Genomic DNA, 17,824 nt, shown 5'->3' on the forward strand with positions numbered 1-17,824 from the left:
GTTCCCACCCTCACCTTTGGTCATGAGCTGTAAGTCGCGATCAAAAGAACGAGAACACGGACACGAGCGGCCGATATGAGTTTAGAAGTCCTTTTCGCCGCCACTTCCCAGGCTGGCCACCGGAGCAGCCACTTGACGGCTATGAGGGGCAACGAGACTGCAGCTTCAATGAAAATTGAATAAATGACCCTCAAAAGATTTGTTTGCCACAACACTGAAGTTATTAAATAGATAATACTGAATGCCAGATTCCATTATTTGCTCGTAGGTTTACGTGGAGGTAACCGCCGATGCTAAATGTATTCTTTATCTAATGATCTCCAGTTATATCTCATGTGTCATTACCATATCAAGACTATATTTAATGATGCTTGAGTTCATGCTTGATTGACCTCGGCTGTTTTATTTCATTCAATCCGGGCGTGTTGTTTGCCATCCGTCATCAGTTTGCATATTTCAGTGATGTCAGGCTCACATTGACAGCACATACAGTCCACTGATCTGATTCACTGCGTTATGATCTATGACCTCTAATTTATGTAGAATTCAGATCCACACTTGAAAGAAACACAATTCTAATCCGAGGATACCTGAATCCGTAAGTTTCTTTTTTTTCTCTTCACTCTGAACCATACAAGCAAAAAGAAATAGACAGATCGTAGATCGATAGATCGATAAATCTGACTCGAACCATCTCATTTTTTGCCTGGCAAATATCGCCTGAAACACCAGCGATGGAACGATAAAGGGCCGGATCAGTCCAAACAGAGACTGAAAGATGGGAACGTTGAAAAAAAAAACGAAACAAATGTGCAGAAAGGTACAAAAGGAAAGGAGGGGAGCAACAAAATAATTGACAACAAATGATCCAAATGGCGATGCAGTACAGAAACATGGTGGGTTGAAATTGAGCTTCGTAGGAGCAAATGTTTGGAGCTGATAAGGCATGAAAGGTTCCTGATATGTGCCAAACTGACTTGCTGTTTGAGCCAATTTGCTCCATCGAGAAAACAGCTGGACAGTGAAAAGTCCACTCGCATTCAAACAGTCAGTTCATCATTACAATACGCTAGACTGTGGCTAAATGAATAACCAACGGCCGAGGCATAAAATATGCCCGTGAGCCATCCGTTGCGACAGCCAGAGGGCCGAGCCAAGCGGTCACAGCCTATTTCAGTCTGTCAGAAGGACAACCGGTCCATTCGTGCCCCAATTAGTCAAATTACAGCACATAATCATGCACTCACTGATGTATTGGCCAAGTGAGTCAGCATGATTGTCTCTGAGCTATCTCGACATAAAAAGAGCAAAACACTTCAACATTTAGCTCCTCAGTCTGTGTGTCGCTCGGTCAAGTCAACTGCAATTCTCTGCAAGAGGGCCAAGTATGCATTGCATTCACCTTTTCACTGAGAAAGCAACCTGTTTGTGGAGGAATTGAAAGATTCCAAGAACCCATCATGAAAAAAAAAAGATAAAAGTTGCTGGATGAATGCGTATATTGCAGTATAATGCTTTAGCTTGATATACAGTGGAATTCCGCTCTATAGGTAGCGACTGTGTACACTTTCCTATAACTCCTGCTGTTAATTTCTTCTGAACTTTCTTCAACAAAGCACAAAATGTGACTGCAGTAATCCAAACTCGTTTGTTGTATCATAAAGTGGAATTTCATTGTTTCATCAAATGTTATCAAATATTCAATTTCAAACACCCAAAACCCCCGAACAGCTTTTTTTTTATTATTTTTTTTTTTTATGAGCATAAAACCAAGGGCAGGAAAACAACATTAATAAGACATTACAATGTATTTTTATTACAAACAACAACCGCATGCTAAGCGCGATGGGAAGCGCCCTGCGACTTAACAATTGATCACGACTGAAGCGCACTTTTCCTTTCCGAGCAGTGTTTGATTTTTATTCTGTGGTGGCTTCAGGGCACGCATGCATGAATCATCGACTTGGGGGGGGTCAGGCTAACCTCTGTAAATGGACAAATATGCCACAGAATTTTTCAGGTGTGTTGTTTGCCATTGTCAGTGTTTCATTGATGGTACTGAATAACAAATAAAGAAGCGCGTTGACATAATTTCAGGTGAAAAAGTAATTTTTTTTTTGGAAGTAACATTGAAGTAAATCAAAATTTAATTATGTTTAAGTTTAGTGGGCAAAGAAGGAATTTTGACTTTGACTTAATGGCTAGACCTTCACGCTTCTTCCCTGAAGAAGTGAAATACATTGGAGGCAAGTTGACCCTGCAGGCATGACAGTAGATTTAGAAAAAAGATGGAGTTCAGCCATGAAGATAAAGGATGAATAATATTGAAACGCAAGGCCTCTGTCAAATGAACAAATGATGGGACGTTCTGTGTTTCTGCTTTTGTCAATTACAGTCACAATTAGATCTGATGAGAGGAGGGCTACAGTATTAGGCAAAGCTCCCATTAGGCATTTTATTTTAAAGGCCAAAGTGTCTCCTCCGGGTTCCTGATCTTCCACCGAATATGGTGTCTAGCCAGCGATTAATTTATAACATCCATCCACTCAAGTCCCATCACGTTTTTTTTTCATGAAGGTCACAAGTGAGCTAATTCGGCCTCATACATGCCGGACGCACCGATGGACAATTTAACTCAATCGAACGCGCTAATTATCCAGTCATGGGAGAAGCAGTAGTAAGACGTTGCAAACCTACGGCAAGCACAGGGGAGAAAATGCAAACCTGACACAAGAGCTGGAATTCGAACCTAGAACTGTGCAAGCAACTTTTCCCCTGTTCCACCCTTGTTAAACATTATTTACTGTTCTTGTTCGTTCCCAGTAAGGATGTCGTTACATAACCCTCGGGTACCTTAAAGCAGGCTCAGCCACAAAGCCACAAAGCAGTAAACTAAGTATGAGTCGGGACAAAATGACAAAAAGCACAGTAAAAGTAGCAGTTCTCTTGTTAGCAGTAATCATGGTTGTGTTCAATGATGAGTGTGTATTTCCATGGTGAGTGAAGTGCGTGGGTGGACCCGTGTCTCTCTGCACCGCAAAAAAACACAAAATGAAGTGAGATATGATGCAGAATGGATATTAACGATTGCTGAACTGAAATTCAAATTTACATCAGATGGACAAAAGCTAATGCAGGCACTAAACAGTTAAATAGGGGTTCCCACCTGAAATTAGAATTGCTGCAAATGTTGTTAAGATCCTGATGTAATATGCATTTTGAATTTGACCATATATTTGTCGCGAATTTTTCCTCAAGGATTGTGACCATAATGTACTCATTTCATTGGTCAGTTGATATAATGGCGACATGCTTTGAATGCCTTTCTGTAGAGCTCACACCTCCAACAATGGTACTCTGTTACCAAAACTGTGCCTGAATCCTCAACAAAATGTCAACTGTTTCTATCACCAAAAGACCCAGACAAATGATTCGAAGTTCACAGTTCACACACAAATTTGTAGGTACACACACCGAGTCTCTTGTAACCATCTCAAGAATTGTATATGCGTGTATGTGCTTTCCATCCTAGATCACTCACTCATTAAATAAGGTCACCAAAATATTGGGCACCTCTCCAGTGCAATTCTTTCTTACTGTTAACTACAATTACGATAATAAGTTGTTGCATCTTTGGCCATGTCAATCTAAAAACATTTTTTTTGTCAGGACTGCATGCGGGAATGCGCGTCAGCTCTAAGATCTGTCATACAGGAGATAGATCCTATGCGCTGAAATGAGACTTTGTCTGCCAAATTGAACAGCGGAAAAAGGGGCTGGCCTACCACAAATCGGCCACAGATGGATGATGTCAAATCCCGAACACAAACACGCTCAACCCTCCTTTTTCTTGGATTGACACCGTGCCATGCTTATTTAATTGACAGTGGGCTGGCATGCGAAAGTCATTAGAAGAGTCCAGACTGAGGTACAGTAATGCGCTGCCGCCTGACCCCCGCTCACTCCCCATCCCCACCGCAAACCGCATTTTGAAAGACCGAAGACGGATGATTTGAAGTTCACAGTTCACACACAAATTTGTCGGTACACACACCGAGTCTCCTGTAACCATCTCAAGAGCTGTATGTGCGTGTATGTGTTTTCCACCCGAAATCACTCACTCATTAAATAAGGTCACCAAAATATTGGGCACCTCTCCAGTGCAATTCTTTATGACTGCTAACTACAATTATGATAATAAGTTGTTGCATCTTTGGCCATGTCAATCTAAAAACTTTTTGTCGGGACTGTATGCGGGAATGCGCGTCAGCTCTAAGATCTGTCATACAGGAGATAGATCCTATGCGCTGAAATGAGACTTTGTCTGCCAAATTGAACAGCGGAAAAAGGGGCTGGCCTACCACAAATCGGCCACAGATGGATGATGTCAAATCCCGAACACAAACACGCTCAACCCTCCTTTTTCTTGGATTGACACCGTGCCATGCTTATTTAATTGACAGTGGGCTGGCATGCGAAAGTCATTAGAAGAGTCCAGACTGAGGTCACGTTCGAATGGTGATCCGAGGTCAGTTTTAGATTTGCCTATTAATGAGACATTAGTCTAATCAAATGTCACTCCCTTGGGGCCAACGCTCCGAGGGATTGCTCAAACTTGTTCGGAGTTTTCTGAGGCATGAATACAAATTTGCTGCAGGACACTCACTCTCGTCTCCCTCTATTAGGCTGGATTTACACTACATGGTTCAAGTGACACAATTCTGATGGACCATGCCAGCAGAAAGAAGGGAGGGGAAAAAAAAAAAAACAGGCCACATGTTTCCATCAATGTGACAGCAGTGTAAGTGGACAAATCACATTCCGTACATATACCCTGTCAATGCAAGTCTGATCCAAACACACTGTTAGCTGATATATACCCATGCCATCGCCACTCCGCCTAAACAACACAAACAGGCACATTAACAAACACATTAGCGACACAGAGGTACATAGATCATTCTCTAAGAAAAATAACTGCAGACGATGGCCAGCGGAGTAACGGTGAGGAAACCAATTAGCAAGAAGAATCATCTCAGGCCAACCAAAGAAAATACAACCTTTTTAATTATTATGTATCGTTTGGATGGATGTGTGGATGTGGACCTCCCAGGTTCTGATTGCGTGCATTTGTGGTGTCTGTGCATGCAGCTCGGTTTGATGAGATCAGTGGATGAAAATACAGAACGACTGGGTTTGTGTCGATTGTCGCAAAAATTGGACATGGGCTCTAAATTGGAATTACGTCATTGCAGTGTAAATCCAGCCATCTAAACAGATATTCCATTGCATTTACAGTATATTGTATTTCGTGTCATGTGCTGGAAATCGGATATGATCGTGATTTGGTGGGATTCAGCACTAAAAATACCATAGCTGCCCACCTCTTCAATGGCACCATAATTATACAGAAAACAAAGCAGTCAGTTGGAACATTACCATGATAGTCGTCACAATTACTGTCCGGTTCTCCATCGCTGAGCTGTCATTGGACAAGGAATTTTCATTCTGGACCAAGACAAGTTTGTCGATGTCATTCCAGTAACCGATCTGACCCGAACACGTGAGCAGAGGAGGGACAAAAAGAAGAAATCATCCGATTAGTCTCTTTTATAGCTCAACTGAAAACCCAATTGCAGGAAAGACAAGGGAAAAACATTAATAAAACAAACAAGACTACCTAGAACAAAAAGTAAAAGCCAACCAACAGAATGAGCGCAGCCACAAATTTCCCCCTGGAACTGACGATATTGAGTGTGAGCTCAGAACTTTCAATAACATGCACTACGCTGTCAAAGGAGCTGAAATAAGACGCTGTTTGATTTCTTGTCTTGATTGTAAGAATATGTGTTTCCCCGAGTCAGAAAATATTAGAAGATCCTTAGCTCATCATGATGAATTGTTTCCTCACCCCTGTCACAGATTTTTATTTCATGGCTGGTGTGTTCGAGAATTTTTCTGCGTCTCTTCGACTGCTTGCCTGACTATTCATCATTGTTTGTTAAGTGGTTATTTTTCTCAGGGAGGAAGAATGTTCTTACATTGGTTGGTTCGCTCGCAGCATTATGCACAACACAACATTTCCGCAAGCATTGGAAAGGGGAAGCACATGAGTTCAAGGTGAAGGTACTGTCACAATGTAACAATGTACAATGTACAGCTAATTTTGATCTCTGCATTTAACTTGTCCCTGGCAAACACTGGATGGCCAGCGTGTAGCGTCCGGGGCCTGAATTAAGATCTTGTAGGCATTTTGGTCAGTGAAGCTGGTTGAATAATGTCATCATAATTTGCTTTTTGTTTTGATTAAAATGGAGGGGGAGGGGGGGGAAATCAGTTAAAACTGGGAATTTTTTTTTTTTTTTTTTAATGTTATAAGGCAATCGAAAACGGAAATTATAACAATACAATTTGGCCGTATAGCCCCCAATATTTGCAGTGTTGGTTTGGTGCCCATCCCGGAATTTTTCAGACCTCTATGAACCAGAGTAACAGTTACAGAATAACGTTCCACTTCGGATTGTGTTAAATGTCAGGGTTTATGACACCCGAGGGAGCAACCACAGACACACAAATAGTACTTGTCGCCACAGCCTACGTTTCTCTGTTCCCGATGTTTGCTGAGTGTGACCTTGTGGTTTCTGCTTGGCAGCTTTTTGAATTGTGACTTGAGTCGAAGGATACATCAACATTTTTCAAGCTTTCTGACAGCCTTTGCTATTTGGTTTCTCTTTCCTTCAAAGCAACATTCCATCTTACACTATCAATCTGTGATCTCTGAAAAATACATCATTCTGAAACGTTTATCTTGTTACTGATTTAAACGCACACAAAAACAACAAAAAAAAAGCCCACCTTGCGTGGTCCGTTGCTCCTCAGTTCAAACACATCCATTGTGTAATTGATTCTCCGACCAAAGTGATCAAATTGGATGTTGCCAGTCAGGCCCTGAATGCGCACCTGGATTTATAACAACAATTCGAGACAATTCAAGTCAAAAGACAAATATTTAAACGGTTCTCAGGTGTAACGGCGTTAATGTTGTGAATGTCTGTACGGATGACTCATATCCACTCCTTGAAATAAAATTTAACAAGTATAAGCAGGGAAAAAAAACCAATAGTAGACTTTCAATCAATGAAAACTCCAATTTAAATAAGTACCTGCTTGAGTGCTCGTTCCATGTCTATTCCTTGATTCCAGGGAGCAGCGGGATTGGCCAAGCAGTCTCCAGCATTTCCCCGTCGACTTATGTCAATTTTCTGACGACGAAGAGTGCGAAAGGCTTCAGCCATCACAAGAACACCGTCATAAGTTAAGGATGACGTATACTGAAGAGAGAAGGAGAAATAAAACAGGGAAATCCTTATATTAGAATTAGAATTCTTTGTGTACACGGCATCTAAAGCACATGCAGTTCATGCACCATTTATCCAGTGTGTGCAAATAGCCAGAAAAAAAAAAGTTGAACAAAAATGACCTACAGCTCTATTTTGACTCATGAGCACTCAACTCATTCATTTTCTCAAGTGTTTTAGTGCAACTCATCACACCGACTGGTATATTGCCATAATCGAGAAGTCACAGGTCCAAACATTAAGATTGCTTTCAAATACACTCACTTGGGAATTTTTCCTATCCTGTCATCATTCAAAAACCTAAACCTGCCATGGCATTTAAGATTTCGAAACTGAAGAAAGAATAAAAAATTCAGAGATGTTCAATATGTGATCTGTTTGAAAAGTATTGATGGTGTTTTTTTTTTTTCTTACAAATTCATTAAAAGTAACTCACGCCTCAGCAGGGAACATCATTACACTCATCCAGCTGCGGCACCACATGCCAGGTCTCACGCCGACACTCGGTTGGGGGCACTCAAACACACAGCAGGCAGCTTTCACTTCACAGCAGAAACGACTGGCGTCGTGGTGATGGGAGTATTGAGACGAGTGAAATGACAAAGTCAGCGGATGTGCTTCATACCTAAACAGGTAGGTTTCTCCTTGCTGACATGCCTTGATTATTTGTATGCCTTCAAGAGTACAGCAGGAGGCAGCGCAACCAACTCATCACCTTTTCATTCCTCAACGTGAGACGGATAAAAAGCCTTTGGCTGCATGACTATGCTGAAAACTACTTTTAGAGGGAGATCAATTTTGCCATTCCAAAAAAGCACAAAAATATTGTCACATTTGTTCGGTTATATGAAATATGGTTACATTCATTACATTTTTGGTCTTAATTTCCAGCTATATAGTCGCCAGCCTTCCCAATAAGTGACATAAGTGCTCACCTAGGGCCCGGCGCCACCAGGGTGCTCCCAAACGCCACGTTTCAACCTCTAATCTGACCTGGCAAAGGAGCTACGCGATAAAAGAATCTTACTCAAGCTGTTCCGGGCAAACATGATGTTGTGAAATAAGTATTCGCTCCCTTCCTGACTTCTGTGTTCTTTGCATACTTTCTTTCACTGCCGCCAAAATCCACATCCACGCCTTCATCACCTGTCGCCTCGTCAACTGCAACAGCATCCTCTACGGTACAAGCTCCAAACTCCTCAATAAACTACAAAACATCCAGAACGCCACTGCCCGCCTTCTCACCGACACCCACTCCCGCTCCCGTGACCTCATCAACCCCATCCTTAAAAAAACTCCACTGGCTCCCCATTCCCTAGCGTATTTAATTTAAACTCCTCCTACTCACCTATACAGCCCTTCACAATCGGGCCCCCTCCGACCACTCCGACCTTCCGCACCCATGCACTCCTTCTCGACCCTCTGCTCCTCAAATGCAAAAAACCTCGCCATCCCCATGACCAAGCACAAACATTTCTTGCTTTGTTTTTTTTTTCGTGACATTTGTTTGTTTTAAAACTTGTGTGTACTGTATTAAGATTTATACTGTGCATTTCTATCCTGTACCTCTTAATTCTTGTTGTAAAGTGAGTATGAACTGAGTATGATGATGATGATGATTATTCTTAGCAAACATGGGTGTTACGCAAAGCAAAAATAATGTGGAAAAAAAAAAGAAAAACCTTTGTACTTGTGCAGGCGTATGACATTTAAATAATTCCACCTCAGATTAAAATATTACTTTAACAGGTTAACTGAACATTTTTATTACATTTTCAGAAAATCTCAAGGCACATCAGGACTCATTTCAGGGCACACCAGCATAAAATTACTGGGTAAAGACATTTTGAGTGATGGCTGAAAGCAGTTAGCTCAAAATCTACTGCTTATGTAAAAGGGGCAATTTCTATTATCGTGCATTTCACAGGGCCCATTATCAAACGAAAATATTGCGTGACTCGCCCAAGGCTAAGTGAGCGGAGACTTTTCCTGTAATCCTCCATAACCGAGACCTAACCTCTCCGCAGTCACTCCCTGTCCAAGCACCTCTAAGTACATGGACCACAACAACTTCTACAGAGCACATTCAAAATAGATAAAGATGGAACTCTATTTGGAGTATGAACCTTGAATGTCATCTATAGAGGTTCTTGTTGAGGAGCATAAAAGCCTTCCACTGCGTGCTTCAATTTATGGACCTTCGAAGGCCAATTCAGCTTGACAATGACACAGAACCAACACAGAGCTACAGTATGTTATCAAGGATGAGAGCTAGCGCTAAAATTAGGCTCCAGACTGTTGAACACGGCCAACAACCCAATAGAAAAAGAATATTAAAAGCCAAGTCAACTCTAGAATTTTCAATACAATACGCCCCGCGACCCTTGTGAGGATGAAGTGGTTCAGAAAATGAATAGATGGATGGATGGATGGATATATTCAGACCTCACCATAGAAAATTTAATTAATTTGTTTGATTTTGTACCTCACCAACCCCGTGTTGCATGAGTGAAGGCACGCTTTGTACAATTAAAAATATATGTGCTTTCATAATAATAATTTATTTTAAAAGCCTTGAAAAAAGACAGCTTTTTTAATGATGTACCAGTTGCATGGTGGGTGACACCTACTTTTACATAGAATGCCAGCAGTTGTGCATCTCTATACACAGATTGTCTATTTATTATAAGCATGAAAAACGATGGCGTCATTAAGATACTAAATGTTGTGTAAACTGTCGAGGAAAATTAATGCGGCTAATAAGGATTCATCCGCTGAAAGTGAGGATGCTGATGAACCAATTAACACTTGTGTTTGGGTGACGCCAATTCAGCTTGACAATGACACAGAGCCAACACAGAGCTACAGTATGTTACCAAGGATGAGAGCTAGCGCTAAAATTACGCTCCAGACTGTTGAACACGGCCAACAACCCAATAGAAAAAGAATATTAAAAGACAAGTCAACTCTAGAATTTTCAATACAATAATATGTTCTATGCAACGTCACAAGTGTGTGTGTGTGTGTGTGTGTGTGTGTGTCTTTATTTTAAGCCCGACTAGAAAATAATTTGTATGCTAGCCAGGGTGGTTAAGATACCTCCTTTACTTAGGATGTGTACATATATTATATGGATAAGTGGGCACATCTGCAGTTAATATATGGAAATAAAAACCAGAACTGGCTGTCATTAAATTAATAGGACATTGAAAGTGAGAACAACTCTAGAATTTTCAATACAATAATATGTTCTATGCAACGTCACAAGTTTAACCATGGTTTTCTGATTCATATTCCCTTTTTATCCATCTCAGACTGAAAATAACATCACGGTTGCTCAAGGCTCAGGTCGCAACCTATCAAGGCTCACTTGCTTTCTGAATTTGGTCATGTGACGTTTGCAAGCTGAGCATATTCCATAATGTTGCTGTCAACCCTGTACATAATTGACAGATTCACGAGATTTGGTCGCTTTTGTGATTGTGTTTTTCACTATGAATGGAAAAAGTAATCAGAATTCTGCAATGTTTCTGTTTGAGTTAGCTTATAGCTCGTATCTTGGCCAACACTTGTAAATGTTTGCCCTTCAGACCGGCGGCTTGGTGGTCGACGGGTTAGCGCGTCAACCTCACAGTGCCGAGGTAAAATACTTTTTTATTTTTCAATTCACGCAAATAGTCACCCGAACTGTATGCGTGAGAAAGGGAACAGGAAGCAGCAATGTACTGAGACAGCTGCGACCACATTTAACAGAAAGGTAAGTCGGGAACGGCTCCAGCTCATGAGTCACCCTGAATGATAAGCTGTAGAAAATTAAAGAGTGACTGAATAGAGCCTGGTTTTACATTTTGAACAATTACAGTGAGCGACTGATTAGCACATTTGCCTCACAGTGCCGAGTGCAGTGTTCGATTCCAGCTGCGGCCTTTCTGCGTAGAGTTTGCATGTTCTCCCCGTGCCTGCGTTGGGTGTTTCTACAATAGAAGAACTAAAGTACAAAAACGTATTTCTCTATCAATTGAGCAATCAAGCAAGGCTTCTAAACGACCCTTTGAGTCTTGATTCTTCATCTTACAAACGCCTTTTGAACGTTTGTAAGCTTCCAACCTCTCTCAGGTCTAACATCTGTAACCTCACAAATTTTATAGATGAGTGGGCAAAAATTCAACACAGTCCATTACATAATCTTGGCAAGAAGATGCATGGCAGTCTGATTGAACACTCTAAATTGTTCCGAGGTGTAAGTGTGGGTGCGGATGGTTGTTCGTCTCTGTGTGCCCTGCGATTGGCTGGCAACCGGTTCAGGCTGTCCCCCGCCTACAGCTGGGATAGGCTCCAGCACGCCCCTTGTGGGGATGAAGCTGTTCAGAAAATGAATAGATGGATGGATGGATGGATATATTCAGACCTCACCATAGACAATTTAATTAATTTGTTTGATTTTGTACAGTACCTCACCAACCTCGTGTTGCATGAGTGAAGGCACGGTTTGTACAATTAAAAATATATGTGCTTTCATAATAATAATTTTTTAAAAAGCCATGAAAAAAACCCAGCTGTTTTAATGATGTACCAATTGCATGATGGGTGACACCTACTTTTACATAGAATGCCAGCAGTTGCGCATCTCTACACACAGATTGTGTATTTACTATAAGCATGAAAAACGATGCCGTCATTAAGATACTAAATGTTGTGTAAACTGTCGAGGAAAATTAATGCGGCTAATAAGGATTCATCCGCTGAAAGTGAGGATGCTGATGAACCAATTAACGCTTGTGTTTGGGTGAACGAATGACATGCCAAGAATAAAGAATATCATCATCAATATGGACAAAAGTCAAAATTATTCAAACATATCTCGTTAGAGCCATTGTGTTGTGTCTGTGTGTGTGTGTCTTTATTTTCAGCCCGACTAGAAAATAATTTGTATGCTAGTCAGGGTGGTTAAGATACCTCCTTTACTTAGGATTTGTACATATATTATATGGATAAGTGGGTACATCTGCAGTTAATATATGGAAATAAAAAACAGAACTCGCTGTCATTAAATTAATAGGACATTGAAAGTGAGAAGAGATAATTAGTGAAAGGACAATTATTGAAAAGAAAAGCTGAGAGAGTCGAGCACTACTGTGAGGAGAGTAAACGGAGGAGTGCAAATACAGAGAGGTGAGTTACTGTATATTATGGAATACACACTAGACATATTGTTATTCTTATACATATAAGGGATCGGACTGTGTAATCACATGAAAATCCCAGTGCAGGGATAGAAAATCTGCAGCGAAACCTCCATGTTGACATTGATTCCTTTGTTGGATCAACCAGTATATTGCTCTTACAGCTGCAATGTTTGGAAAAAGAACTTGCACTAACACTGAAAATGGAGAAGAAGGATAACCTTGAAAGGACCTGGCTTATTTGAAGAAAAAGCAAGATCGCGCAATGCGGGTGTTTCTACAATAGAAGAACTAAAGTACAGAAACGTATTTCTCTATAAATTGAGCAATCAAGCAAGGCTTCTAAACGACCCATTAATTCCCTTTGAGTCCTGATTCTTCATCTTACAAACGCCTTTTGGACGTTTGTAAGCTTCCAACCTCTCTCAGGTCTAACCTCAGTAACCTCACAAATTTTATAGATGAGTGGGCAAAAATTCAACACAGTCCATTATATCATCTTGCACAAAATCATTCCAGAAGAGTGGGCACTATTAGAGGCAACAAAATAGGGGACTGAACTTTTTCTTTAGGTATATCAAGACCAAGACTAAGTCATGGAGCGGATGCCAATAATTATGTAGAATGAGTGTACTCTTTTAAAAAAACAAAAACAAAAAACAACTTTTACTTCATTGTTCTAGAAAGAAGCTTGCCAAGACAAAACTTTGTTTAGGAAATATCAAATACTTTTCTGCTAGTGTCATCCAAACTTCATTTCTTAGGTCGTAAGATCGCTCGTATATACGGTACCTTGGGTGGGCTCTCTGATCCAGGATATTCCCTTTGATCGAGTTTGTTCCAACGCTGCATCAGTTTAATGACGATAGCCTTGCTGAAGTCCACGAGCTGGAAACCAGTCACATTGGCGCCACCGTGCATGAACCTTTCCAGAGAAATGTCTTTAAACCCCTGGAAGGAAGCACAATTACAAAAAAAAAAAAAGACCGTTATGCTCCAATTCCTATTATCAAGAGTATAAGAGCTCTCCTGCCAAATAATGATACTTATCATACTCGCACAGATTATCAACACTATTTATCCCTAATGAATATGGTGTCGCTTCTGCTACTTGATAAGATTTCATGCAGGGCATCTCTCTGTAGTAGGGTGATTCATTTCGAAAAGAGGTAGAGTACAAAGGTAGACCACATGTGAGCCTGATCCTGAATTGATGAAAAGTAATTGCTAAAAGCACCATGAGCTTTTTCTTACTTGACCTCATCTCCCAGCCCTCTCCTTCACGGCTCAAGTAACCGAGAGATTAAAGATGCGGCATTGCTAAATAGACTCTTCGAAATCCGATTTCTACATCTGTAACTTCTTGATCCAAGCCACAAAATGCAGAATATTATGAATCAATATTGACGTCGGAAGACTCTGACAACAACGCAACTCAGGCATCTGATCTGTTTCAAATTTTTTTTTTCCATATTTGGCAACTGCAAAACATGATGCAAGTATAACACCAGCAACAAGCCAAAGTTGTCTTACCAGGTTTGCTACGATGTAGTGGTAGCCTTTTACGTGTTTTCCCACACTGACTGCCTGAAGAAACATTGACAGAGTGCAACATTAAAATGATGAACTACAAGGTTGGCAATAATAGGCACAAATGACATTGGTTGGAAAAAAAAATTGTTCAACTTTGCAATGAACTGGATATAAATACACTCTTATGAACACTTTGGCTACAATCCTCTGAACAAGGAATGCAGGATTATATTCGATCATGACATTAAGCGTGTTTTATTTGTTTATTTTGTATTTTTTTTTTTTTTTACACACACCCACACCCACACACACACAGATGCGAACAGAGAAGTGCGTCTCCCGGCAGGGACGCTAGCCAACACACACACCGTCGGGCCCATTGTGACACGAGTTTGTGTCTGTTGTAAACACTAATGTGCGTTTGTGTGTCTCTCCGTCTGTCTGTTCACTCACCACAGAGTCCAATTAAAAAACAATCTGTCTGTCTGGGACATGGAGTATGTGTAGTTCAACAGTGGCGCAGGTTTAAACACAAATGTGTTTGTTTGTTTATTTTCTTCTAACGATTCACATAGACAACGTGTATTCTCGATATCTGCGTTAATGGTGAATGCATGCGTCAGAGCTCGATGTCAGATTCGTATCACTGTTGTTCAAGTGTGTGGCAAGTACTGAGAATGGATCAGATGTGACGTTAGGCGACGGAATTAAAAGGACATTGGAAAGGAAACAGTCGTCAAGCGACGCGCGCTCGCCCACGCACACGGGCACAGATGAACGCACACACACACTATTGTATTGTGTTTTTGCAGCCTTGGTTTTGCAAATTTTTCTGCCACATTATCTCTCACTAAGCCAAGTCAAAGAACAAGGCCCCCTGCCCACCACACATGCATTATAACTACCAAAGTCAAAAAAAAAAAAAAAGATCCGAGTCGCACTCATTTTAAATAACGGTTCGACAGCAACAATATCACACTTTAAAAACCTCTTTCCAACACTAGTGGTTCATGCTCACTGGCCTGACCGTTTCCATTGGGTCTGACAGCGGAAATGAACCAGTGATGTTTGTATGCTACTGGAACTCATATTTTTTCCATTAATTTCACAGAGGAAATGAATGTTTTGTTTTATTCAAATAGGGCATGCTGCCTAAAGTTGCCTGAAGCTGACAATTAGCTGGCAGACAGCAGTGATGCAATGAAAACATCAAAATGGAAAAGTGCCATTCCTTCATTAATGACTGAAATTAATCATGTTCAAATCATGTAAAGAGTACACTGCGGTATATTGACAGCACCTGTTCAAGCATGCTCTGTAGTCTCTCTGGCTCCAGGTCAATGACAAACTTCCTCTCTTGTCGTCGGTCCAGGTCTTCTAAAAGTCGGCGATATCCAGCCTCGTTGAAACTCTCCACACAAATCGCGCTCACCTGAGATAATGTTACATATACAAATTATGTCGGCAGACATAAATCGGATCATGACATTGCATAGCAAATAACAGAAGTGTAGATGACTGCACGGTCATGCAAACTTCTTTTTTTACACGCTGCATGATATGTGTGTTTATTTTGGGCTGCTTCCAGAATTGTGTGTGTGTGTGTGTGTGTGTGTGTGTATGTGTGTGTGTGTGTGTGTGTGTGTGTGTGTGTGTGTGTGTGTGTGTGTGTGTGTGTGTGTGTGTGTGTGTGAGTCTACTTACCTGCCAGCCGTTTTGCCCCGCTCTCTCCATGATTGCCTGCAGAATCGCATAGCCTAGACAAGTGAGAAAATGGAGACGGGAAAATGGAAGCACGGACAACATGAGACCTGCTCGAAATGTGAAGCAATTATGTTTTGCTGTTTTTACACAAAAATGTTCATGCTTAATATTCCCTTCAGTGTTCAGAAAATGTTTGATTTCATCACAATTACAACACAGTGAGCACATATTGGCAATATCAGCAAAATGCTTGCAGGTGTGCATTAAAATCCAGCAGACTCATCAACCCATCTCATTTACCGAAGCAATACCCTAATGTCTTGTCTGCCAAGGGAGAGGGTAAAGCACTTACTGTGTCATCCCTCGCAACAATCTCTTCTTGACCAACACATCACTACATCAGGAGATGATGTGCCAAACACTATTCGACTGTGAACCAACGCTAGGTTTCAATGGACGTTTCGTGTTTGTGATGCAATTCATTCGGCACAATGTGGAACCCTCTGAATTTGAATACAGTAAATTAAGAAAAGGTCGAACAAATTACATAATTTGAGACATGACATTTGCTCAGTGGCATCAATGAATCGAACTCTGTTGAGTTGATTAAAAAAAAAAGTCCACAAGAGTTTTGTAGCTACATATAAGGATGGGAATCAAAAACGTCTTTCTGATAACAGGTCCCAGTATTTCTATTGCTAGGAATTATTTGTTTGCGTGCCTGGCCATTCTGTTTATCAATTCCTCTTACATCGCAAATGTCACAAATAAATGATATAAACCTCTATCGTTTCCACCCTCACCGGTATTTGGACGCATGGGGTATTGTGTACATTAATGTAGCCTCCGAGACGGTTACACTACAGTCGCTTATATATTATCCCTGTGCTTCATTCGCCAGCGATGTACACACGTCACATATGACTGCAGAGGTTACCGCAGAGCAGCACGGTGATAAAAAGAAACTACGGCCCAACCGATTAATCGACCATCTGACTAAATCAGCCAAAATGATTGTTTTTACAATGTAGAAATGATAATAACAGACCAGAGTTTTTCCAATCAACACTGATATCATCTTACTTTCTCATAAAACCTTAAACGCAGTTCAATGGGTATGGGCAAGAAGTAAAGGGCATGCCTGGCTGCCAGAACAATGTTCTGCGTGAATGTTTGCCCTGTTGTGGGAGTGAACACAGCCGACTGGATTCTCAGCCAATTGAAGTGGCTTCCCGTATTCCCTTTATGTAAATCACTGCAGATTAGGTGTGGAGTCTAAACTGCGGAAACAGAAGAACATTTACTTAAGTCCATGTAGGAGATTTGCATGCATGCGCAAGGGGCGGTTATAAGGAACTGCAAGATACCCATATGCGGATTGTGAAAACAACTCTCAATATGTTGCAGTTCAAGAACTTTGATAGAATATGGGATACATTGTAGTTGTCTTCGTCCATATGCTATATTAAGAGCTGTCTTCAAAATGGCAGTCTTGGCTCTCTTTAGGTTGTGCAGGGGCACTGCAGTAAGAGTCCGGTGTATTCACCGACTGTATATAATACCGGTATGTATGAATATGATATATATACTGTACATATATCTGTCTAGCACAGTAGTGAGTGTAAAACAGAGCACCGTGTTGCTGCCCATTTTCCAGCACATTACCAGACGCAGAGCTTAATGGGAGCTTATAATGTGGGACCCTTCGTTGGTCAAGTGAACACAGCAAAAAGTCGACACATCCATCCTATGCTGCATTTCCCCTTATTTCCCGTCTTGTTCTCCTTCTTGCCATTCCAGTCTCCCCCCACTCCTGCCTTTCTTCCAGTCTCTGTAATCACACCGGCGACCACGGCCCACCCACCGCTCTCTTGCATTTTCGATGAATGATCGTAGCTGTCCCTTTCCTATCAACTTGTTTGTCCCCTGCCTCCCTCATCTCACACCTGTCCTTCACGCTTCCACTCTTTCTGGCTGCCGAGCTAACTCGAGTGACTCTTGTGTTCTGCCTCTCTCTTCACTTTCATCAATCATCAGTAAGGGTAC

The 17,824-nt window shown here is 41.1% G+C and overlaps 1 protein-coding gene across 1 annotated transcript in view; it reads right to left on the reverse strand.

Annotated features, from left to right (window-relative positions):
• The window catches only part of gria4a (glutamate receptor, ionotropic, AMPA 4a), an 87,313-nt gene that overhangs the window by 39,395 nt on the left and 30,094 nt on the right, over nucleotides 1–17,824 (reverse strand). Inside the window, exons 4-10 of the mRNA XM_019885822.1 lie at nucleotides 15,779–15,831; nucleotides 15,375–15,506; nucleotides 14,075–14,128; nucleotides 13,334–13,492; nucleotides 7,164–7,331; nucleotides 6,856–6,960; nucleotides 5,440–5,550 (exon numbers count right to left, since the gene is read on the reverse strand). Of these exons, the coding sequence (XP_019741381.1) occupies nucleotides 5,440–5,550; nucleotides 6,856–6,960; nucleotides 7,164–7,331; nucleotides 13,334–13,492; nucleotides 14,075–14,128; nucleotides 15,375–15,506; nucleotides 15,779–15,831 (782 nt within the window). The remainder of the gene's footprint in view (nucleotides 1–5,439; nucleotides 5,551–6,855; nucleotides 6,961–7,163; nucleotides 7,332–13,333; nucleotides 13,493–14,074; nucleotides 14,129–15,374; nucleotides 15,507–15,778; nucleotides 15,832–17,824) is intronic.

Source organism: Hippocampus comes, unplaced genomic scaffold (genome assembly GCF_001891065.2).
Source record: "Hippocampus comes isolate QL1 unplaced genomic scaffold, H_comes_QL1_v1.1 scaffold29, whole genome shotgun sequence".
Taxonomy (NCBI): Eukaryota; Metazoa; Chordata; class Actinopteri; order Syngnathiformes; family Syngnathidae; genus Hippocampus; species Hippocampus comes.